General features: G+C 45.5%; 1 protein-coding gene across 1 annotated transcript in view; it reads left to right on the top strand.

Annotated features, from left to right (window-relative positions):
* Positions 1 to 26,264, top strand: part of LOC122805272 (breast cancer metastasis-suppressor 1-like protein) — a 360,358-nt gene that overhangs the window by 284,288 nt on the left and 49,806 nt on the right. The window contains exon 5 of the mRNA XM_044075361.1: positions 2,645 to 2,754. Within this exon, the coding sequence (XP_043931296.1) occupies positions 2,645 to 2,754 (110 nt within the window). The remainder of the gene's footprint in view (positions 1 to 2,644; positions 2,755 to 26,264) is intronic.

The following is a 26,264-nucleotide window of genomic DNA, read 5'->3' as shown; positions in this document are numbered from 1 at the left end:
ACGAGGAGTGGCAACCAAGGACATTATTGAGGTGGCTACTTGGACCTCCGTGCATACATTTGCCAAGCATTATAATTTACCTCTATACTCTAGATCCCGAGCAGGGTTTGCCACTGCTGTTTTGCAAGGGATCCTAACTACACCATAATTTATTCTTCCTCCTCCCCTAGTTTGGCTATGGTATTCTATCCATTTGTAAGGACTGCAGATGCATCCTTGAAGGACATAGTACAGTTTTGTACCTACCATAAATGTAGATGTCCGAACTGGATAGCATCTGCAGTCAGGATTACCCACCCTCCTTCCCCTCTGTGGTACTCCTAGGGTATTTACCCTCCTAATAGCTAGCTGGGGGGGAGTCTCTTATGGTGTATTTGTTTGTATATATGTACATACATGCTTATTTTTTGTGTTTGCCTTATACCTTTTTGGAAACATTGGCATTTATCCAAAATTTAGCCTTCCAAGAGGGCAACTGGCATCTGGGGCAAGAAACACTGAGGAAAATGGCGTCGGCTGATGCCTTTATACCTGAAGACCAGCAGAGATGACGTCGGGTGAAGTGCGACATCAGCGGCCGGACCCAGACTTTGGAATCCGGCCGACCGAAGGGCTGCCTGACGACAGGACAACCCATTTGTTATGACTGCAGATGCTATCCAGTTCGGACATCTACATTTATGGTAGGTACAAAACTGTACTTTCCTGTGAATATTAGGCCTCATTCCACGAGAGCCACAGCCACCACTACAGCCTTCCTAAGAGGGGTGGCTACCAAGGACATTTTAGAAGCTGCTACATGGAGCTCCGTGCATACATTTGCCAATTATTACAATTTACCTTTATACTCCAGATCCAGAGCAGGTTTTGCTACAGCAGTCCTGCAGGGTATCTTAACTACACCATCTTTTTCTTAGTACCTCCACCCCCAGATTGGCTATGGTATTCTACCCATATGTTATGACTGCAGATGCATCCTTGAAGGACATAGTACAGTTTTGTACCTACCATAAATGTAGATGTCCGATAGGTATGCATCTGCAGTCAGGTTTACCCTCCCTCCTTCCCCTCTGTGGTATTCCTAAGGTGCTTACCCCTCCATTAGCTAGCTGGGGGAATCTGTTATGGTGTATTTGGTTGTATATATATGTATATATTTTTGCATTATGTTTGGAATTTTTTGGCATTTTCATCCAAATTTAGCCTTCATAGAGGGCACCTGGCATCTGGGGCAAGAAAAACTGAGGAAAATGGTGTCGGCTGATGCTTTTATACCCCAGACGCTCTGACGTCGGGGAAAGTGCGACATCAGCCGAGGCCAGACCCAGACTTTGGAATCCGGCCGACCGAAGGGCTGCCTGAGGCAGGACAATCCATATGTTATGACTGCAGGTGCATACCTATCGGACATCTACATTTATGGTAGGTACAAAACTGTACTTTATTAATGCTGATTATTCCTTTTCCTTTCTAGTATGTCCAAAAAAACATCTGGTTTTAAAAGCGTAGCTTGTTCTCACAAGCTACCCAGTTCTGATGCCCATGACAAATGCGTCTGTTGTCTGGGCCCTTCACAGTTAGATACAGCCAGCTTCATCTGTGAAGTCTATGGCCTGTGAACCATCATAGAGACAAGGCGCAAACTTATTTTAAAAGGATTTTTTCCAGCCCCTGCTGGCGATAGTTTCTAGCTCCTTGAAATCTTCTTCTGCCTCTCTTTCTTCCTCTCCAAAAAACCTGCTTACAAACCCAGGGAAATAAACATTAAGAATGCAAAAGATGAAGACAAGAAGCCTAAATCTTCAAGAAACAGGTCTTTGGATCGCTCATCCTCTTCATATCAAGTATCTAAAATTCTGAAGACTTGGAGCTAGTGCTCATTTCGGATACAGTTATTATTGGATCCATTATTCTGCCAAGGTTTTATCTGGAGCCACTGTCACCTAGGCTCCATTCCTCAATCCTTCAAGAAAAGAGATATCTTCTTTCCAGACCTCCCTCCACCATTTCATCTTTCTGGTCAGTTAGGTCATCCAGGAGCCTCACCAAAGCGGACTTGGACAAGATAATGGAATTCCTCCAGGCCCAGGTCCAGTTGGAAGTCCACCTGATTTTGATGTCTTCCGAAGCAGAGGGAACAATTTCTTCCTAGTGTCAAGTAGATGTCCTTCAATTTCACTGTTACAATATTCGTTAACAATAGGGATCCCCTGACTAGGGCAGCCCAACGTCCGTCCAGTATACTAAAGCCTTTAGGTTGCTTTAAAGTATGCCATATGTTACATGTATGCTCCTCGCACAGAGTAGGGCATAAAGGAGGCATCCAGATGCATCATTTTCAGAAGTTCTTTTCCATTGTTCAGAACACCCATTCCATTGCTGGTTCACCAGGCCATTGCAGATAAGTGCCCCATTGGTGGTTTTTGTATTCATCTTTTTATAGTTTGTAAGAAGAGTAAATACCAGTGTGGGAGACAGATTCCCCATAATAACCATCACAAGCAGTGCTTGTTTTGCCTCTGTGCTTCCCACAACCATATGTCCTGTTCAGTCTGTCAGGCTTTTGTTACCAAACCCCTCCATAGTAGGCTTTCTTCTTTGCCTTTTTATCTGGAGAATTAATGTCTTATGCTTTTACCTGTAGATACAGTGGAAGGAACTTCCCACTCCAAAGAGCAGCCATCTTTGAAGAAGGCCAAGAAGTCTAGGCTGAATTCTTCTGCTGTACAGCCTCCACTAGACATTTCTCCAGAGGTGAGTGACAGCCAGGAGGTTCTCCCAGCTCCATTGTTGGATTCTTTGGCCGTAACCATTTTAAAGACTGGCGGGGATACGACCTTGGGCACGTCCTTGGAGGCCTTGCAAATGTCTGCATCGGACGTTCAGGGGGAACCGTAGCTGATTATTTCCAAGGGGACTATGGCTATTCCTCAAATTTTATTCAGGGAATTAGTTCCAACTACAATTATTGAATGCTATCTAGGGTCTGAGCCTTCTACATTTCATAAAACAGACGCCCGCTTACAGAAAAAGCAGAAAACTAAACCTATTACTCCAGCTCCTAGGGACCTACAGAGTTAAAGGCAGTATTTCACTCAGGGGTTGTTTAATGCTTGATGGCTTTAAAACCTTCTCATGGTGTTTCTGTTCCAGCTCCTCCTTAGTCCTGTACTCTCTTTGAAAGACCCAGGCAACAGGCCTCCTCTGAGGAGGAGGCGGCAGATTCAGATGAGGAATCCCTTGCTTACTCCTCTCAGATTCCCTCTCTTTTAGATTATGGGACTGAAGAAGAGGAATGTACCAGCCCTGATACTACTTTTGAGGAAATTTCTTTTGGGTGCATTGTTGGATAGCTTTTCTAAGGCTCCTGACTCTAGGTCCCCTGCTCCCAAGAAACCTGATGGGTTTTATAGAATGCCTGAGGACTGCAAATTTCTTTATAAGTGCCCTTCCGCCGACCCTTTGGTGGTGTTTGCGGCTTCTGAGAAGCCATCTCAATTGCTTCATTTCAAGTTATTGCCTTCTGATAAAGATAGCAGAACCATGGAAAGGTTGGGGAAAATGGTTTACACCTCTGCTTTTAGGGCTGTCAGTTATTAGACCCATATGTCCAGGTACATGTTGGCTGTGAAGGGAAGACTTCTGCTCTTTTCTTGTTAATATTTCCTTCCAGGTGTCTCATCATCAGTCCATCAAGTGTAGTTCTAATGCAGCACATGCTTCCTCAAGGACTGCTGCCTTTGGGTCTGTGATGAGATATTCTTGGCTTCGGCTTCAACCTTTGCCTGATGATATTAAGGCTAAGTTGATGGATGCTCCTCTGGATAATAAACACTTGTTCAGCAAAGCTGCTGCTGATTTGTTTAAGTCCCTTCAGGATAAGGGCAAGGCTTTACAGGAACTTAAACAAGTTTTTGTTCTTCCTGTACCCAAGTTTCAGAGAAATTACCCTAATAAGCCAGCCTTTGTTCATAGGCAGTCTTGCCCCCCCCCCCCCCCCCAAGGGCAAGAAAGGTGGGAAGTGGGCTACTCCTGCTAAAGCTACTCGGACTTCTGTGCCCAAAAAGGTTCCTTTTCCTAAGAAACTAGATGCTGTCTGACTGTCCAGTTCTTCCCAGCCATATTCCTCTTCACCTTTCTGTATCTCTCCCTTTTTAGTTAAATGTTACTCAGGACTACTGGGTTCTGTCCATTATCTGCCAAGGGTATTTCATGGTCTGGAAATCTCTTATCCCTTTCATGAGAATTCCTCCGCCCCCCCCCCAGGAACAGCTGTCCTTTCCAGGGGTGCGTCTGGATCTCTTGACTCGGGGTACTATTCAAGAAGTTTCTGTTCCCAAAGCAGGGGGGGGTTACTCCAGAATGTTTCTAGTACCCAGAATAGAGGGTACTTGATCAATTTTAGACCTCTCTCATCTAAATGCATTTCTGAGAGTTTTGTCTTTTTGAATGTTGTCCCTTCAGACTTTGTTCCCTCTTTTGCTTCCTTAGGCTTACATTGCGTCTCTGGATCTCAAAGATGCTTACCTCCATATCCTAATTCATCCCCTTTTCAGGAAGTTTTTACATTTCTCTGCTTCCTGGCATTTTCAGTTCTCTGCTTTGCCCTTTGGCCTTTTCTACTGCCCCAAGGGTAATTGCCAAATATCTCACTCCTGTGATCACTTTTTGTAGGCTAAGGGGGATCCAGGTCTTTCTGTACTTGGACGACCTCCTATTTCAGGCATCCTCTCCAGAAATCTTCTTGCAAAATCTTCACTTTGCAAACTCTTTTCTGCAGAGCCTGGGGTTCACTATTCAGTTCAAAAAGTCTTTTCTGACTCCTTCTCAGGTTCATGTCTTTCTGGGGTGCAGGATCCATAATGTTCCTGTGCTGGCATCCCTGCCTCTTCCAAGGCCCTAACTCTCATTTCCTCTTTTTTCACTCCCTTCTTCCTCTGACCTCAGTAACACCAAGGGATATGTTCTTCATGTTTCTCTGTTGCAGTCATCACATCTGGGTTATTTGCTTGCAGTAGCCCTCAGTCGACCTGAATAACAAAGTCTTGGGTCCTGCGTCGGTTGCTGTCTCATCTTCCATGATATCAGGTAGTCAGAGGTATAAAGCATGCAGCTGACACCATTACATCGGTCTTTCTTGCCGTGCAGTGCCCGAAGCAGAAGCAGTTCACAAGTGCCAGTCGGCCGACTCCTGAAATTTTCGTTTTCGAGTTTCAGAACCGAAGTCTTCAACTAAGCTAAGTACCCCGTTGGGGCAACTTTTTCTTGCTCTAATCCGATATCAGTAAAAGTCAATAATTGTATTTCTTGTGGAAAGCAAATACCTCATAAAGAATTTCATTCGTACTGCATTCCTTGCCTAGGCCCTGACCACGACGTACCTCGCTGTCGGTTTTGTGCCTTATTTAAACAACGAACTGTTCGTCGTCCGTTTATTTACGCTTCTAAATATTTTGTTTTTTGGTTCAATTATCCAGATATGGCTTCGGTAAGCCACCCGACTACTGAAATTCCGAAAAACCACAAAGATAAAGACAGAGATAGACCGCATAGGTCCAAAGCTGCCGACGACGCTTCTCCTAAGCTAGTCGCCGGTACTCAGTGAGGCGCTTTCCCAGCCCCTGATACCCACTATTTCAGATTCGCAGGCCTCTACTGAGACCCATTTGGAGTCTGGTATGCCGGGAGATGCTTCAACTGTGGAACCTGTGGATGTCTCTACCTTGCATGGGTCCAGAGCCGCTGTGCAGGCACTGGCTTCTGAGGGTGTATTCAGGCCTACTGACTTGCATATTAAACAGACGCCATCTTCTTCTTCAAGGCCTAAAACTCGATCCATGCCTAGAAAACTGACGTCAAGACCGCATGGTCAGGCCTCTATGCCTAAAAAACAAATAAGAATGGCTGAAGACCTTATTACTTTAATCAGGGGAAGCCAGCCTTCCCCCTCTAAGAGACCTAGGACTGAGTTTGCTTATGATTCTTCTGATCAGGATTCTGAAATTTCAGTTTCCTCTGATGACCAGGATTTACCCTTATCTACCTATGAGGATTCTGATGCAGAAGACTCTTATTACCCTCTGCTTCCTCTCCAGAGGATTTCTCTTTTGGTGAAACCTTGCATACTGTAGGGAGCATTTTCGCTGGAAAAGCCAGGATTACTCTGACTCTAACAAGAGGCTTAAAGATTTCTTACTCCTGCCCCAACACAGGCCTTTAGCTATTCCCCCTGTACTGGACATTGTTGATGCCTTTTCGGAATCTAGCTTGGCCCCTGACTCTTAACCTCCTGCTCCCAGAAAACCTAATAGATATTACAGGGTCCCTGACTCTCTCAAATTCCTTTTTAAAAATCCTATTGTGGATTCGGAGACCATTTCACAGAGACCCAAGGGCATTAAGGCTACTACTGCCAAAAATCCTACCCCCTCTGATAGAGATTCCAGGGCGCTGGATAGATGGGGTGAGAAGGTATACACTTCTGCAACCTTGGCCATTAGGGTCAGTTTCATATGTTAAAGTATCAGCAGCATATTATTGGATTGCTTAAACAGTAAATGATGTTGATCCCTAACTGTGCTGGAAATAAAGATTTACAGGATTTAATGCATTCTCCTTAAGTTGGAAAACATACTTTGCATTGTGGTTTTGATTCACTAGAGGCATCTTGCAGGGCTGCTGTCACTGGGTCTGTACTTAGAAGGCTTGCTTGGCTTAAGGAACAGTCTTTGCCAGATCATGTTAAAGCTAAGTTGCTGGATTCTCCCTTAAACTAAGACCACCTGTTTGGCAACAAAGCAGAAGCAGTCCTTAAAAAGATGGAGGAAAAAGCTAAATCTATGCAAACTGCTAGATTTCCTGCAAGTACAGTCTCCCAGATTTAGTAGGCATTGGGCCTCTAAAAATTGGTCCTTTCCTGCCTCTTCCAGGCTTTCTCAGTCCACACCCAGAACCAGCAGAATACCCAGGCTTCAGTCCCAGGGTACTCGCAAGGCTAAGCAGTGGGGGGCTCCCACTTCCAAAGCAGGGAGTGGAAAGACTCCCCCCCTATGGTAAACTGTCTCAATAACTTAACTTTAAATCTTCCAAGCCCTGCACAACTGACTGTTCCCTTAGGGGGAAAGATTACCCGGCAGGCAAAAAAATTGGGAACTCATTACCCAGGACAAATGGGTTTTAAATATAGTTTCCCAAGGATACAGATTCCACTTTAACTCCTTACAAACACCAAATGATTGGCCAGACCTACCCCCAAATCAATGGGCAGAGGCTCAAAAGCAAATTCTCTCCCTCTTAAGTATCAGGGCTATTCAACCTGTTCTGGAAGAGGAACGGGGACAAGGATGTTCATCGTGTTACCCTGCTGCAGTCATCACACTTGGGTTATCCTGCCATCAGGTGGTCCCACAGTTGGCACTAGTTCCAAAGTCTTGGTCCGGCGTCGGTTGCTGTCGCTTCTTCCCTGACGTCAGTGCACCAGAGGTATACAAGAGGCAAACAACGTCATTTTCTTCAGTCTTTCTTGCCGCGCGGTGCCCAAAGCAGAAGCAGTTCGCAAGTGCCTGTCGGCTGACACCTGAGATTTTCGATTCGATTTCAGTCCGAAGTCTTCAATAAAGCTAAGTAGCCTGTTGGGGAACCTTTTCTTGCCTCAGTCCGATGTCAGAAAAAGTTAACAATTGCATTTCTTGTGGGAAGCAAATACCTCATAAGGACTTCCATTCCTATTGTATTCCTTGCCTAGGCCCAGACCACGACGTCACAGGTTGTCTGTTTTGTGCTAGGTTTAATAAACGAACTATCAAACGCCGTTTTGACTTCACACAACATTACTTTGGTAGGAAATTTAATTACATTATGCCGTCCGAGCAGCCGACGACCGGCATGCATAAAAAATGTAAGGATAAGGACAGGCAGCCTAGGAACAAGCCAAACTCCGAGGCCTCTGCTGGGCCTGTCGCCGGGTCTCCGGTTTTCAGTGAGGCACCTACGCAGCCCCTGACGACCGCAGAACTGGAACCGCAGACTGCTGCGGATTCTCAAGCGGAGTCTACTAGGCTGACGCAGCCATCTTCATTAGGCCCTTCCAACACCGGAGCAGAAGTAGACCCCACTGCAGTGGAAACACCTTCGGTTGCAGAAGGTGTCTTCAGACCGACTACACTCACCATTAAATCTTATGCTAAGCTTAAAACTCCTTTAAAACCAAAGAAGACTGTACATCAGTCTACAGTTCAAGGCCCCATGCCTAAGAAACAGATGCTTAAGATGGCTGAAGATTTGATTGCCCTAATCAGGGGTTCCCATCCCCCTCCTGATAAAAGACCAAGACAAGAGGAGGATTGTGCTTCCTCTGACCAGGTTTCAATTTCCTCAGATTCTTCTGAGGAACAGGATTACACTTTTCCACCTTATGAAGACTCTGATGCTGAAGACTCTATTCCCTCAGCATTTCCCCCTGAAGACTACTCCTTTGGGGAAAACTTTACATACCATGAGGGAACATTTCCACTGGGAAGGCCAGGACTACTCCGATTCTAAGAAAAGGCTCCAAGAGTTCCTTTTACTACCCCAGCACAGACCTCTTGCTATCCCTCCAGTTTTAGATATTGTGGATGATGTTTACTTGGAGTCTAGTCTAAATCCAGACTCTCTACCTCCTGCTCCAGCCAAACCAGACAGATACTGCAGAGTACCTGACTCTCACAAATTCCTTTATAAAAGCCCTGTGGCTGACCCAGAAACAATTTCCCAGGGTCCTAAGGGAGCTAAAGCTTCTATGGCTAAATATCCTGTGCCCTCTGAAAGGGATTCCAGAGCCCTAGATAGATGGGGAAAGAAAATATACACCTCAGCAACTCTGGCTATGAGAGTATTAAATTGTCAGTTTCACATGCTGAAATATCAGCAATTCCTAATGTCTCAATTAAAACAAAAAATGAGCACACATACTGAACAGTCTGAATTCAAGGAAATGCAGGATCTGTTGCATGCAGCTGAACAGGTGGGCAAACATACTTTACAATGTGGATTTGATTCATTGGAAGCTTCCTGTAGAGCAGCTTTTACTGGCTCTGTTATACGTAGACATGCTTGTAGACATGCTTGGTTAAAAGAACAAACCCTTCCTGATCATGTTAAAGCAAAATTATTGGATGCACCTTTACAGCAGGATGTATTATTTGGTGTCAAAGAAGAGGTTTTAAAGAAAATGGAGGATAAGGCAAAGTCTATGCAGACGGTCAAGGATTTTTTGCAGGTACAACCCCCTCATTTTGGCAGAAATTGGCCAACGAAAAACTGGTCCTTTCCAGCTTCTGACAGATCACAGAGGGGCAAATACAGACGCTCAAGGGGCAGAGGTCAGTCACAAGGCCCTTACAAACCTTGCCAATGGGGTACTGCTACCCAGAAAGGAGGAGAAGACAGGCCCCAAGCTAGCAGAAGACAAACACAATGACTCAATCCTCAAACTACCAATCAAATCTCTCCTGGCAGCTCCCTTGGGAGGAAAATTAGCACTTTTTGCAGACAACTGGCACATCACAAAAGACAAATGGGTCCTAAACATTGTCTCTCAAGGATACAGATTCCACTTTCATACCTTACCAGGGATAAAAGGAATGCCAAACCTGCCACCAAATCAATGGGCAGAGGCACAAAAACAAATTACAGCTCTCATGGTCATGAGAGCCATTCAACAGATACCTACACAGGAGCAAGGACAAGGATTTTATTCAAGTCTGTTTCTAGTCCCAAGAAAGGACAAAGCATGGAGACCCATTCTGGATCTTTCAATTCTGAACACCTATCTGCAAGTACCAAAATTCAAGATGCTAACACTACAGCAGCTTCTTCCCATGCTGGGCAAGAATGCTTGGCTCGTAACGTTGGACCTCAAGGAGGCATACCTGCATGTCCCTATCAGACAAAATTGCAGAAGATACCTCCGCTTCACTGCAGGTTCAACACATTATCAATTCTCTGCACTGCCCTTTGGCTCATCTACTGCGCCCAGGGTCTTCACAAAATGCCTGGCACCAGTAATTGCATACTGCAGACAAAGAGGAATTCAAATATACCCATACCTGGACGACTGCCTTATTCAAGCAGAAAGCAAGGACATTCTTTTAAAGCATCTGGCATTTGTCAAACACCTAAGTTGCCTAGGGTACACAGTAAACGAAAAGAAATCAAAACTAGTGCCCTCACAAAACATAATATTCTTGGGTGCCAGCTTGAATACAAAGGCCCAGATGACTTATCTCACGCCAGACAAGCAACAACAGCTGACTCAATATTTCAAAATAATGGCAACAACGACCCAACTCCCTGCAAGAAAAATTCTGCAGGCCTTGGGATTCATGGCATCTTGTATACTACTAATACCATTTGCAAAACTGCATATGAGGAAATTACAATGGTACCTGAAAAGCGTATGGACTCGGCACAGCCTTAGCTTGGAAACGATACCACTCATTCCTTGCCTTCAACAGGAGTTTCTATGGTGGGCACAGGCATGTCACCTCAACAAGGGTCAGCCTTTCACCTTACCCACAGCCAGGCAAACTATGACAACAGATGCATCGGACTACGCCTGAGGAGCACACAGAGGGGCTAAGAACATAAGACCGCCAAGGACAGCACCAACACCTACTTGGGATCTCAACTTTATTATGGAAAAGCTTACACTGCCACCCTTTGAACCAGCTTTTTCAGCTGATTTAAAATTTATTTCTTGGAAAACTGCCCTGCTACTAGCAGTAACCTCAGCTAGAAGAGTCTCAGAGCTACAGGCACTAATGGCAGTGGAGCCTTTCCTCATTTTTCATCAAGACACAGAGTCTCTCTACGAACTAACCCTTCCTTTATGCCAAAGGTGGTATCCAGTGTGGCCCTAAACCAAACCATTCATTTGCCCACCTTTTTCCCAAATCCTCAGAACAAAGGAGAAACTCCTGCACTCTTTGGACATTCACAGGCAATTACATTACTACTTGGATAGAACTAAGGCTTTCAGAAAATCTGACCAGCTCTTTGTAGCCTATGCTACAGGATCACAAGGAAAAGCTATCTCAAAACAGACCATTTCTAAATGGATAGGGCATTGCGTACGTTTCTGCTACACGCATCATGGGAAACCGGAACCTGCTAACATTAGGTCCCACTCCTGCTAACATTAGGTCCCACTCCACCAGGGCTACAGCTGCATCAGCAGCCTTTCTCAGGGGAGTGCCAACCAAGGATATTCTGGAAGCTGCAACTTGGAGTTCAGTGCACACCTTCACCAAACACCATCACTTACCTGTATATTCTAAGACTAGAGCTGGTCTTGCCACTGCAGTTTTGCAAGGCCTACTAGCTTCTTCTAACCCTGTTTAACTCCAGCTCCCATCCTTAGCTTTGGGATTCAACCCAAGTGGGATGACTGCAGCAGGGTAACACGATGAACATAGTACAGTTTTGTACCTACCATAAATGTAGATGTTCGAGTGTTCACCCTGCTGCAGTCCAGGTTACCCTCCCTCCATCCCCTCTGAACTAGCTGAACTTATCTATACCACTCTATCCTATACAACCTCTGTGGTGTATTTGCTTGTGCCTAAAGGTATTGTTTTATTTTTATCTAGATATATATATGAAAATGGCGTCGGATGCCTCTTGTATACCTCTGGCGCACTGACGTCAGGGAAGAAGCGACAGCAACCGACTCCAGACCAAGACTTTGGAACTCGGGCCGACTGCGGGACTGCCTGACGGCAGGATAACCCAAGTGTGAAGACTGCAGCAGGGGAACACTCGGAACATCTACATTTATGGTAAGTACAAAACTGTACTTTTCTACTCACGACTTTTCCTGATGCCCAGAAGAGACAACTCCCGGCGTCCTATACTGGACCTTTCTATCCTAAACACATTTTTGGTGATTCCAAAATTCAAGATGCTAACTCTTCACCAGCTGCTTCCTATGCTAGGCAAAGATACCTGGTTGGCAACACTGGATTTAAAGGAAGCTTACCTGCACATCCCAATAAGGGAATCCTGCAGAAGATACCTACCTTTCAAAGCAGACTACATGCACTATCAGTTCTCTGCACTGCCCTTTGGCTTATCTACTGTGCCCAGGGTATTCACAAAGTGCCTAGCTCCAGTCATTGCATTTTGCTGGCAAAGAAATATCCAAATATATCCATACCTGGACGATTGTCTAATTCAGGCAGAAAACCAGGACATACCATTGAATCATCTGACGTTTGTACAGAAATGGTTAACTTCTCTGGGGTACACCATAAACGAAAAGAAATCGCATCTTGTACCCTGCCAACAAATTGTATTCCTGGGAGCAAGCTTGAACACAACTTCCCAGATGGCTTTTCTCACGCCAGGAAAACAAGTTCATTTGACAGCCTACTTCAAACTACTGGCCACAAAGACCCAGCTATCTGCAAGGAAAATACTGTAAGCCCTGGGGTTCATGGCCTCCTGCGTTCTATTTCCGTATGCAAGACTGCGTATGAGGAAACTACAATGGTATCTAAAAAGCCTATGGTGTCAACATTCTCAGGATCTAGAAGCAATGATTCCCATCATTCCTTGTCTACAGATAGAGTTCCTTTGGTGGGCAGATGCCTGTCACCAAAACAAGGGACTGCCATTCACTCTACCCCCTGCCGCCCAAACCCTAACAACAAGACATATCAGACTATGCATGGGGGGCTCACTTGGCAGGGAAGTGCATTCAGGACAAATGGAACCCAAGTCAAATGCACCTGTACATCAATCAGGAAGAAATGTTAGCTGTACAGAATGCTCTGACTGCCTTCAAGGGTCACATCCTTAAAGGGCAATTAATGGCAAAGACGGACAATACCTCTCTTATGTGGTACATAAACAAGCAGGGGGGAACCCACTCATACCTCTCTGCAGACTAGCTATGGCTCTGTGAAACACAGCCTTGAGCTACCAAGTGCATCTACAGGCTCAATTCCTGACAGGAAAGCTAAACACGCTGGCAGACGACCAAAGCAGAAATCTCATGGACCCACACAAGTGGAAACTGGAACCAAAGATATTCAACATGTTGAGAATCAAATGGGGGAGCCCAGATATAGATCTGTTTGCCTCTCCCCAGAACTACCAATTGGAAAAGTTCTGCACAAGGACTCTCCACAAACAAGCTTGGAAAGTGGATACCCTGTCCTTCACCTGGAAAAACCTATCACTTTATGCCTTTCCCCCTCTGCCTCTCCTCGCCAAGGTACTACTAAAGATCAAACAGGACAAACCAAGGACGATACTGATTGCACTAGACTGGCCACGCCAACACAGGTTACCACCTTTTGCACAGTGTGTCACTGCTGGCACTGTGGTACCTGCCTCAGACCCCTGTCCTGCTGTGCCAGCAGGAAGGCCAGATTCTGCATCCACAGCTTCAAACCCTGAACCTTGCAGCCTGGCTAATTACCTAATCACTCCGTTGCCATCCCTCAATAAGCAAGTGTTGGATGTCATTCTGGAGGCAAGGAGGCCTAGTACTAGAAAATCCTATGCTGAAAAATGGAAAAGATTCTGTTCCTGGAACCAAGCTCAGGGGATGGGCACATCAACTCCCAATTTACCTTGGATTCTTCAATACCTAACTGATGCTGAACAAGGGCCTTTTCTTTTCCTCCATCAAAATTCATGCCTCAGCCATTTTAGTTCATTACAACACAGAACCACCCCTCTTCTCTCATCCACTGCTGAAGCAGTTCCTCAGAGGGGCCAAGAACTTAAGACCACCCAGGTGAGCCCCTACTCCAGCCTGGGACCTTAACTTTGTATTGGAAAAACTCAATCTACCTCCTTTTGAGCCAGCTGCAAATGCAGAGTTGAAATTCCTTTCTTGGAAAACAGCCTTCCTTTTAGCCATCACTACAGCAAGAAGGGTGTCTGAATTACAGGTCCTCATGACAGTGGAGCCTTTCATCATTTTTCATGTGGACAGGGTGTCCCTCAGGACCAATTCCTCCTTCATGCCCAAGGTGGTATCCAGTGTGGCCCTTAATCAGTCCATTCATTTACCAACCTTCTTTTCTAATCCACAGAACAAAGGGGAGCGAATATTGCACTCCTTAGATGTGCACAGTCAACTTAGATTTTATTTGGACAGGACTAAACCTCTCAAGAAATCTGAACTGCTGGTTGCATTTGCTGCAGGGGCAGAGGGGAAGGCCATTTCAAAGCAAACCATTTCTAAATGGATAGCCCATTGCATTCATTTATTCTATAAGCACCATGGAAAACCTACCCCACAGGGGATTAGACCACATTCCACCAGGGCTGCGTCTACCTCTACAGCCTTTCTCAGAGTTGTCCCTAACAGGGACATCCTAGAAGCTGCTACGTGGAGCTCTGTACATACCTTCACCAAGCATTACCATTTGCCAATTTTCTCTAAATCCAGAGCTGGCTTTGCCACTGCAGTCTTGCAGGGCCTTATAGCTGGTCCTAATGCTATCTAATTTCCTCCACCCATTCTTAGCTTTGGGAATCCACCCAAATGCGATGACTGCAACAGTGAAACATGAAGAACACAGTACAATTGTGTACACATAAATGTAGATGTTCGAGTGTATTCATGGTTGCAGTTCTAGTTACCCTCCCTCCAACCCCCTGACTTTTATTGGCTATAATTCTGTTCTTGCTTTCTCTTTTTAAAGCTTTTTGTTGCGTTTGCTTTTTTGTTGGAGGTGTAACCTTATACTTATAATTGCTTCCCATTATGGGGACACCTGACATCTGGGGCAAGAAAAGCTGATGTAATGGTGTCGTCTGCATGCTTTATACCTTTGACTACCTGATGTCATGGAAGATGTGACAGCAACTGACGTAGGACCCAAGACTTTGTTAATCAGGCAGACTGAGGGCTACTGCAAGCAGATAACCCAAATGTGATGACTGCAACAGTCGGTAAGTGTACACAACTGTACTTTTTGAGAGCCTTGGGGTTCATGGCTTCCACTATTCCTATGCTCCCTTTTGCCAAACTCCACATGACAAAACTTAAGTGGTTTCTGAAGTCGGTTTTGCTTCAACATTCTCATCTCATCGATTTTTTTTTTTGATTTTTTTTTATTTCCTCTTCCATGTGTCAAGCAGGAACTTTAGTGGTGGATTCAGCAGTTGACTCTCAAACCAGGGCTCCCTTTTCATCCACTTCTTCCCTCTCAGGAGCTGTTCACAGATGCCTCAGATGTGGGATGGGGAGCAGCTTTGGCTCCCTAAAGGTGCAGGGAGTCTGGCCGCCTCTTCAACAAAAAGACCACATTGATGTCAAGGAGATGAGAGGTCTTCTACTGGCTCTTCAGACTTTTCATCCTCTTGTTTTTTTTTTCCCCGGGACCTTTCAAGGTGTTTACTGACAATACAGTGATGTGGGTTGTCAATGGGGGGAGGGGGATTACAAGGTTTTATCTTCTTTGCTGGTTGGCCCAAGTGTGGGAACCAGCTGCCCGGTTCAAAGTGAATCTCTAGGCAGTGTACATTCCTTCAGGTCAAAGCATTGTGGCAGACTGTCTGAGCAGGTCCCTAACTCAGTCCCATGAATGTATGCTTAACAGGAGTGTATTTCTCAACATTGTCACCAGTGGGGTACTCCTCAGATGGACATTTTTGCCTCTCTTCTGAACAGGCAACTTCCTCTTGTGCCAGAGTCCCAGGTCCTCTGGTTTGGAAGGGGGACACCTTCTCTTTTTCTTGGAAGAGGATATATCTTTATGCTTTTCCTCCCTTTCCTCTCATTCCAAAAGTCCTGCTTAGAACTCAATAGGATGCTCCCAAAATCTTGTTGGTGACTCCCTTTTGGCCGAGACGGCATTGGTTCCCTCTTCTTCTGCATTTAGCCAAGGGCAGTCATCACAAGTTAACTCACAGGGTGGACCTGCTTACATAAGACAAGGGATCTCTCATCCTCACCTGTCCACTCTTCAGCTGACAGTGTGGGTGATAGGATTTTGAGTCTACAGAGACAGCTTTTTTCTGAGGGCATGCTTAGGGTCCTGCAGGAGACCAGGAAACCCACTACTAGGAAATCCTACTTATCCAGGTGGAAGAGGTTTTCTGTTTGGTGTCTTTCTCGTAACCTGGATCCACTTTCTGTGGATATTCCTGTGGTTCTGTGCGAATTGCTCAATGCTAGGTTGGCTTGTTCTTCTCTTAAGGCTCTCATCAGCTATTTCTGATTGTCTGCCTTTATTACACCCTTCAGCTTCTAGATTTGAAGGTAAACAATTCCTTAAAGGCATCCTTCATCTTAAGGCTCCTAGGAAGCCTGTTCTTCCTCCTTTGGATCTTAATTTTATTTTAGAAAACTTGACCCAAGCTTCTTTTGAGCCTTCAGCCTCGGCTTCCTTGCAACATTGCTCTTGGAAGACTGTACTTTTGTTAGCCCTTACTTCTGCCAGATGGGTCTGAGCTTCAAGCCCTAATGGCTTGTTCTCCTTTTTTGGTGTTTCATGAGGACAGGGTGTTCCTTCATACTAATCCTTCTTTTATGCCAAAGGTGGTGAATGAGTTGTTAATCAGTTGGATGTACATAGCCAAATAAAATCTGAGTTGTCTAAGACTAAGACTTTTCGCAAATCTTATCAGCTCTTTATTTCCTTTCATCCTAGGTCCTTATGTGTCCAAGCAAACTGTTTCTTCTGGGATTTCTAAAGCCATTTCTTTTGGTCGTTCCTTTCATGCTAAAAGCCTTCCTTCTTGTGTTAAAGCTCATTCTACTAGGGCTGTGGCTTGTTCTGCTGCTTTTTTTCAAGGGTTTGCATACTACCTCTATTCTTCAGGCAGTTATCTGGACTACTGTGCATACCTTTACCAAGCACTACAAGTTGGATGGAATTATCAGAGCTAGAGCTGGTTTTGCTAGGGCCATTCTTCATGGCTTCCTAGAGAGCTTGCTGGTCCTTCCTCCCTGTCTTCTTCCTGAGCTTTGGCATTCTCCTTATTGTAATGAATACTGCAACAGTGAAATGGAAGGACATAGTACAGTTGTGTAAAATCTTAACCATAACAATAGATGTCCTTCTCCTCACTGTTGGAGTAGTCACTCCCTCCCTCCATCCCCTGGTCCATTTCTCTTCTGTATATACTGATTACCTGTCTTTCCTTGGCCTGGCATTCATACTGGGGCTCTCAGTTCTGAGGATGGTACGCCTGGACATCACCTTTATGCCCTACTCTAGGTGAGGAGCATACGTTTGACGTACGGCGTACCTTAAAGCAACCTAAAGGCATCTGTATACTGGCCAGATGTCGGGCCGCTCTTGGCAGGGGATGCCTATTGTAGTGAATACTACAGTAGTGAAGACAAGATCATCTAACATTTTGGTCAGCTTTTACACAACTGTACTTTCTCCTCTGATCTGACCTTTGGGACAAGTCTACTTGGATCCAACATCCACCCAGGTCCATCTGCATCAGAGCCTAAGCTTAGTTCCTCAACCCAGAAAAGTTCTGTAATTCAGTCAGCTTCAGCTGCCTCTGTGCCATCCGAATCTTGGGTCTAAGTAGTCAGTACGTACTCCAAGCGGATGGGTTCAGATCCTTGGTCCTCAGCTCTATTCCTTCAGGGATTCAGCACTAGGTAGTTGTAACCCAGCATTGGTCTCTGATCCAAGCTGAATAGTATCTCAGGTGGAGCACCCCTCCAAGGCTTTGGCTTTTACAGCTTGGCTACCCTGATCCATTTCCAGCTTGGCTTTTTAGTCCTTTGAGAGAGTACTCTGACATTCTAGAGAAAAGACATTTCCTTCGACCTTGGATCTGCCTCTCCCCAAAAGGATCTCCAAGGGCTTGGATCCTACTTTTTTTGTCATGTCTGTATAACCAGTGACCAAATATCTCAAACTGGTTCCTATATTGCAGATCACATCAGCTTCTGGTTCCTCACCAGAGTATCCCACTGAGGAGATGCACAGGATGCATACATGTAAAAGGAGGCACCTGAATTTTCCTCAAGAATCTGTCACCTTGGACACTCACTTTGGTGAAGGACAGGGTACCCCCCCTGATTCCCCCTTGAGGATGTTTGTTCGGAGAGGTTGCCAAACTACTTAAAAGAAAGGGCGATGGTTTTCCTAAACACTTTTTCCAGATGAATCAGTGTTCCGCAAGGCTTGTGGCTCTGGCCCATCTGCATCCTGGTTGGTCCCTTCTGCAGATAAAATGATTGACCTGCTCTCAACATGGTCTTGAAAGGAATTGGACATGGTGGAACCGGTTTCCAAGAAACCGAACAAATTTCTAGTTGCCCTGAAAGTCCATCCCCATTGAATCAAGGACCAGGCCCTAGATTCTGTGGTGGTGGCCGCCATCAAGAAGAAACTGGAAGAAGAGAGAGACTCTCTGTCCATTCACCAGAGAGTCTAATGCAGTGGTCAGATTTGGGAACCATGTCTACGCCTCATCCACTTTCTTGGTGAGAGCTGTAAGTTGTTGGGCATAAATTGCATGGTTTCACAGAAATTTGACCAAAGACATATCCAAATCTCTCCCGGGGACCATGTCGGTAGAGCAGAAGGAATCCATTGAAACACAGTTGGCCATGCTTCAATCTTTGTCCAGTATCTCTATGCGCCCTATCTTCAGTGCTACAAAGGGTGTATCCAGAGCAGCCTATACTGGCATATCCATTAAGAGACATGCTTGTATGAGGCTCTGAGAATTTGAGTAACAGTTCAGAATGTCCTTGAATGCACACTGTGATGGATCAACACTGTTTGGCCCCAAGGTGAAAGATACTATCTCCAGGAGTGAAAAAGTGAGAAAATCCCTTTTTACCTTAGGGAATCAATATTTCCATCCCCCCTGAGGTACCTCTTCCAGGAATCAAAACAAAGACAAGAAAAGTTGGTTCTGTAAGTCATAGGAATTCCCACCCAACATATTTGGAGAGAGGGAACTTCATGGCAGAGGGGGTAACTCTTACAGTGCACACCTCCTTGGGTGATGAATTAGTCCTCACAATCAAGGCTTCAGAGGTACATTTTGTGAGAACACTATTTTTTAGCACTCCTCAACACTTGTCCGACTGCTGCACTGTTGAAGCAGTCAATGTACACCTATCCGTGCAGCCAACAACCTGGATGTCTGTCACTCAAGACAACTGGGTGCAGAGAATAATATCTAGTGGCTATTTCATCCCCATTCATACTATACCTTCAGCCACAAAGGACATTTCGATGTTCCACCCTCTCAAAGGGAAGCGGCAAAGAAGCTCCTAATCAGTCAAGTCATTCAAGAGATCCCACCAGAATTTAATCAGGCTTTTTTTTAGTGCCAGAGAAAATGGGAGAAGTCAGCCAATTTTGGATATGTTAACTAAACACTTTTGTAAAGAAAATGAAATTCCAGATAGTCACACTACAGTGTCTTCTATCTTTTCTGAAGAAGAGTCACTGGCTGTGCCCAATAGATCTTCAGGGTGCATACTACCACATAAAAAGGGACAGATGCTCCACAAAGTATCTGCACTTCCAGTTGGGAGCTAGTCATTTCAGTTCAGTGCCCTTTTGTCTCACAACAACCCCCATATTTGCAGCTTATCCTCAACTGCAAGGGTTCTGGGTGTTCCCTTACTTAAAATGACTAGCTGTTTACTGCCCCTCCCCAGGATTTACTCATCCAAGACAGGGACTTATTGCTCCACCATTATTTAGAACTGGGCATCATGATCAATCTGACAGGCCATGGTGGTGCTGCAGTTAGCATTGTCGTCTCACAGCAAGAGGTTCTCCTGTTCAGTTCTCGGCTGGAGTGCCTTCTGTATAGACTCTGCATGTCCTCCCCACGGTCGAGTGACGTTAAAGACATGCAGGTAGGTGTGTGCGTGGATGAGTGTGCCTTTTTTGAAGGTTGGTCATCGGGCTGGCAACTCAGCACCGTAAAGATTCACTGCCGATCAGTAGCGGACAGGAGTTCTGCTGTGGCGACCCCTAACCGGATAGTGCCGAAAGACATTACATCATGATCATTCAGACAAAATCCAAACTTTGCCCAGCACAGTCCTTAGAATTCACAGGAGTCCATTTGCACACAAGACTTCAAATTGTGCTACTTCCCCAGACAAGAATTGCAACCATTTACCATTAGGTCTTAACAGTTCTGTCCTTTCAGATGCCATTAGCAAGAATGGACCCTGGCTACTACAAACAAATTATTCAGTGAATTCTTGCAGTCCAGTAATCAGTAAGACAGCAATCCATGTCTTTCAAAGTAATCATGAATGAAATCTTGAAGTCAGCACAGATCTCTCGAGGATGCGCTTTCATCCTTACTTAACACCAAGCCACAGTGACCACGGATGCTTCCCACTGGGGGTGGGGCATTACATGGGGAAGACGAGTACGATTTCCCTTCCTTTGGATGTCCTTCAAGGATGCATCTGCAGTCATAACATAAGGGTTGTCCTGTCTCAGGCAGCCCTTCGGTCGGCCGGATTCCAAAGTCTGGGTCTGGCCCCGGCTGATGTCGCACTTTCCCCGACATCAGAGCGTCTGGGGTATAAAAGCATCAGCCGACGCCATTTTCCTCGGTCTTTCTTGCCGCGCGGTGCCCGAAGCAGAAGCTGTTCGCAAGTGCTGGTCGGTCAGATCCAGAGATTTCAGCTACCGAAGACTTTGAAAAAAGCTAAGTACCCCGTTGGGGACTCTTTCTTGCCTCAGCCGATGTCAAAGTAAATAATTGTTTAACTTGTGGGAAACAAATACCTCATAAGGATTTCCATTCTTACTGCCTTCCTTGCTTAGGCCCAGACCACGACATAGCCTGTTTAGCCTGTGCCTCCTTCAACCGACGAACTCTTAGACGTCGGTCGGAGTTTGCAGAGGAGTTTTTTGGAGCCGCTTTTGCTTATAAAATGCTGTCGGAGACTCTGACTTCGCATATGGTCAAAAAACGCAAGGAAAAGGACCGACACTCGCGGCCCGCGGTTTCGGCTGAAACCACGGCTAGGCCTACCGCGAGTGTCTCGGTTTCGGCCGAAACAGAGTCCTCGGCGATTCCTTCTTCCGACCACTGAGGCCCGAGAGGCCCCGGCTGAGTCTGCTTCAGAACTACCTACCGAAGCTAGTGTTCAGGATTTGTCCGACACCATACCTTTGGACATTTCTACCCCTGCACGTGGGGCTGCTTGGCCCCCAGCTTCTATGTCCATTAAGGCCTTCTCTAGGGCTAAAGCTGCCAAACTTTCAAAAGCTTTACCTGCCAAATCTACACCCCAGAGGCCTTCCTCTAGTTCTCAGATCCTCAGCCTGGCTGAGGACCTTATCTCCTTAATTAGGGGTTCACAACCTCACCCAGACAGGGCCTCTCATCCTCCTCCAGACAAAAGGCCCAGGACTGACCCCTTTGAACCCCACTCCTCAGATGATTCCACGGATGGATCTGAGTTGTCAGACCACCAGGAAGGGGCTTACTCGCCTTATGAGGATTCAGATGCAGAGGAATCTATCCCTTCGGCCTCCCCTCCTGAAGAGTTTTCCTTTGGGGAGACTTTACACTCCATGAGAGAGCACTTTCAATGGCAAAGTCAGGATTTCTCTGATTCTAGAAAAAGTTTACGGACCTTTTTGCATTTGCCTCAGCATAGGCCCTTAGCTATACCTCCTGTTCTAAATGTAATTGATGTGTACAATGTCAGTACAGCCCCTGACACTCTTCCTCTGGCCCCTGCCAAACCTGACAGATATTACAGGGTCCCGGATTCTCATTTCCATCTGTATAAAGCCCATTCTGCAGACCCAGAAACTATTTCTCAGGGCCCTAAAGGGGTTGCAGACACTACTGCCAAAAATCCCCTACCCTCTGAAAGAGAGTCTAGAGCTTTAGAGAGATGGGGTAAGAAGGTGTATACATCTGCAACTCTTTCTGTCAGGGCATTAAACTGTCAATTCCATATGATACAGTACCAAGAGTATTTGTTAGATGAACTGAATAAGAAACTTTCTTCTCCAGAACCCCTAGACTGTAAATCCCTTCAGGATTTGGTACATAACTCACAACAGGTTAGTAACCATTTCTTAAAATGTGGCTATGATGCACTGGAGGCTTCATTTAAATCAGCTATGACTGGGGCAGTTATTCGTAGGCATGCCTGGCTGAAGGAGCAATCTTTGCCAGACCATGTCAAAGCTAAACTCCTCGATGCTCCAATGGAGAAACAAAATTTATTTGGCTCCCCTGCTCAGGAGATTCTAAAAAAGGTTGAAGAAAAAGCAAAATCTGTGCAAACAGTTAAAGATTGCCTGCAAGTTCAACCACCGAGATTCAGCAGAAACTGGCCTACAAAGAATTGGTCCTTTCCAGACTCGGACAGAGCCCAGAGAGGCAGAAACAGGCGCCCTAGAGGCAGAGGTCAATCGAAGGGCTCCTACAGAGGCCGTCAGTGGCAGCCTGCCAACCAGAGGAGTAGTGCAACAGCTACAACAACAACCACTACTACAGGACAGACTCTATGACTTGACTCTGATTCCACCTACAAGGGATCAACTGGAAGCACCCTTGGGAGGAAAGCTGGCTTTATTCTCAAAAAACTGGCATTATATTACAAAGGATACATGGGCATTGCAAATAATAGACAAAGGATACAGGTTTCACTTCCACACTTTGCCAAAAAGAAGCGGAATGCCAAACCTACCACCAAATCAGAAGGCAGAGGCTTTAAAACAAATCAGCAATTTACTTCAGATGAAAGCTATAGAAAAGGTACCATGTTCAGAACAAGGCCAAGGATTTTACTCCAGACTATTCCTTGTACCAAGAAAAGAAAATCAATGGAGGCCTGTTCTCGACCTGTCCGCACTCAACACTTATCTCATTGTGCCAAACTTCAAAATGCTGACCCTACAGCAGCTTCTTCCCATGTTGGGCAAGGAGTCTTGGCTGGTGACTCTAGATCTCAAGGAGGCATACCTGCACGTTCCTATCCGACCAGGTTGCAGAAGACACCTCAGACTTCTTGCAGGATCAGAGCATTATCAATTCTCAGCATTGCCCTTTGGCTTATCTACTGCGCCCAGAGTATTCACGAAATGCCTGGCATCAGTAGTTGCACATTGCAGACTACAGGGAATTCAAATTTATCCATACCTGGATGACTGCCAAGTACAAGCGGACAACAAGAAGAAATTGTTAAAGGACTTGGCCTATGCCATACACCTGTTACAGGCCTTGGGATACACAGTCAACATCCAAAAGTCAAGACTAGTACCATCCCAAAGGATCACCTTTTTGGGTGCAGATCTGGACACAAACACCCAAATGGCCTTTCTCACAGAAGAAAAGCAAAAACAACTTCCAGATTACTTCATGATTTTGACAAGACAAACTCAGCTTACTGCAAGGAAAATCCTGCAGGCCCTGGGTTACATGGCATCCTGCATAATTCTAATCCCACATGCCAGACTGCATATGAGGAAATTGCAATGGTACCTAAGGAGTGTATGGTCTCAACACAGTCACAGTCTAGAAACCATGATACCAATCATTCCATGCCTGCAAAAGGAATTCCTGCGGTGGGCTCAGGCCTGCCAGTCCAACAGAGGGTTGCCTTTCAACAAACCAAAAACAAGGCAGACCATCACCACAGACGCCTCGGACCGAGGATGGGGAGCCCACATGGAGGACAAATGCATCCAAGGCCTATGGCCTCAAGGGCAGCTAACCATGCACATAAACCAAAAGGAAATGCTGGCAGTGAGGCATGCAATCGAGGCATTCAAACCCTTCCTCCTCCAAGGGCATCTGTTAATAAGGACAGACAACACCACGGTCATGTGGTACATAAACAGGGAGGCACACATTCTTACCCGCTATGCCGGATGGCTATGAACCTGTGGGATTTATGCCTGAATCTCAATATCCAACTACAGGCCCAATTCGTGCCAGGGAAAGAAAAATGCACTGTCGGACAGCCTAAGCAGGACTACTATGAATGCACACGAATGGATGCTGCACCCAGACATCTTCAAACTCATAACAAAGACATGGGGAATGCCGGAAATAGATCTGTTCGCCTCCCCACTCAACCATCAACTAAAGACATAATGCTCAAGGACATACCACCCACAAGCTTGGAGGGTGGACTCTCTCTCTTTCAGCTGGAAAGCCCTAACAGTATATGCCTTCCCACCTCTCCCATTGATGCACAAGGTTCTACTGAAAATCAGGGAGGAACAGCCAAAAGGGATACTAATAGCTCCGGACTGGCCAAGACAACACTGGTATCCACTATTGAGAAGCATGTCTCAGGCAAAATCATGGCCTCTCCCCCTATGGCCTCCTCTTCTAACGCAGAACAATTTCAAGACCCTGCATCCCAACTTGAAAACATTGCAGCTAACTGCCTGGAAAATTCCTTAAATCCCAATCAAACTATTTTATCTCAGAGGGTGAAGGACATTATCCTGGAGGCTCGCAGGCCTTCCACAAGGAAGACATACTCAGCTAAATGGAAGAGATTTCTCATTTGGAGCACATCAAAGGGCACAGATGTCACAGTGGCAAACCTAGCACATATCCTAGAATATTTAGCAGAATTGTTCCACAGTGGCCTGTCTTATTCTTCCATTAAGATTCATGCTTCAGCAATTTCAGCAGAATACAATGTGGACCCACCTATCTTCTCACACCCTCTCCTCAGACAATTTCTGAGAGGGATCAAAAATGTTAAACCTCCAATAAGACCACCTCTACCTGCCTGGGATCTCAACTTTGTGCTGGAAAAACTGACACTACCTCCTTTTGAACCAGCAGCATCAGCGTATCTACAGTTTCTATCTTGGAAAACTGCATTCCTTCTGGCAATCACTTCAGCAAGAAGAGTATCTGAGTTACAAGCATTAATGGCAGTGCAGCCTTTTCTTATTTTCCACCAGGACAGAGTGTCACTAAGAACCAATCCTACTTTTATGCCAAAGGTGGTTTCTAGGGTATCCTTGAACCAAGCTATTCACTTGCCTACATTCTTCCCTAATCCACAGAATAAAGGGGAAAAACTTTTGCACACCCTGGATATACACAGACAACTACGCTACTACTTGGACAGAACAAAAACTAGCAGAAAAACTGACCAACTATTTATAGCATATGCAACTGCGGTGCAAGGAAGAGCAATTTCCAAACAAACAATTTCAAAATGGATAGGAAATTGCATTCGCTTTTGCTACTCCTTTCATGGAAAGACAGTTCCTGAAAATATCAGGCCTCACTCCACAAGGGCCACGGCCACCACTACAGCCTTCCTACGGGGGGGTGGCTACCAAGGACATTTTAGAAGCTGCTACTTGGACCTCCGTGCATGCATTTGCCAAGCTTTACAATCTACCTTTATCCTCTAGATCCAGAGCAGGGTGTGCAACTGCAGTCCTGCAGGGGATCTTAACTACACCATCCTTTTCTTAGTACCGCCACCCCCAGATTGGCTATGGTATTCTACCCATATGTTATGACTGCAGTCAGGTTTACCCTCCCTCCTACCCCTCTGTGGTATTCCTAGGGTACTTTCCCCCAGCTAGCTAAAAGAGGGGTATCTGTTATGGTGTATTTGTTTGTATTTACATGTATGTGTATATATATATATATATATATATATATATATATATATATATATATATATATATAATTTTGCAAATGTTTGGAAAATTATTGCATTTATCCAAATTTAGCCTTCCTAGAGGGCACCTGGCATCTGGGGCAAGAAAAACTGAGGAAAATGGCGTCGGCTGATGCTTTTATACCCCAGATGCTCTGACGTCGGGGAAAGTGCGACATCAGCCGGGGCCGGACCCAGACTTTGGAATCCGGCTGACCGAAGGGCTGCCTGAGGCAGGACAACCCTTATGTTATGACTGCAGATGCATAGCTATCGGACATCTACTTTTATGGTAGGTACAAAACTGTACTTTTCATCTGGTACACCTGCCCTTGGTGTGAGGTCTGCTGCAAATTTACTCTCTCTCACCCGTCAGGGTTGCCTCACCTGGACATTCATTTCCTCAAATTGACTGCATGGTTTCTCCAGTTCCAGTTCTCGTGATGGCTAGAGAGTCCAAGTTTCCTTCCTTGGTTTTCCATATTCTAATTTCTTCCCAGAAAACTTCTACATGTACGATTTACAAAAATAAATGGAAAAGATTCTTCATCTGTGCAGTTGAGAAGAGTCTCTATCCTTTTTTGGCCTTCCGCAAAATAAACTTGGAATTCTTGGCAGGCCTTTTTCGGAA

Source organism: Protopterus annectens, chromosome 6.part1 (genome assembly GCF_019279795.1).
Source record: "Protopterus annectens isolate FY-2018-M chromosome 6.part1, PAN1.0, whole genome shotgun sequence".
NCBI classification, from domain to species: domain Eukaryota; kingdom Metazoa; phylum Chordata; order Ceratodontiformes; family Protopteridae; genus Protopterus; species Protopterus annectens.
This window is presented reverse-complemented; position numbering and strand designations above follow the sequence as displayed.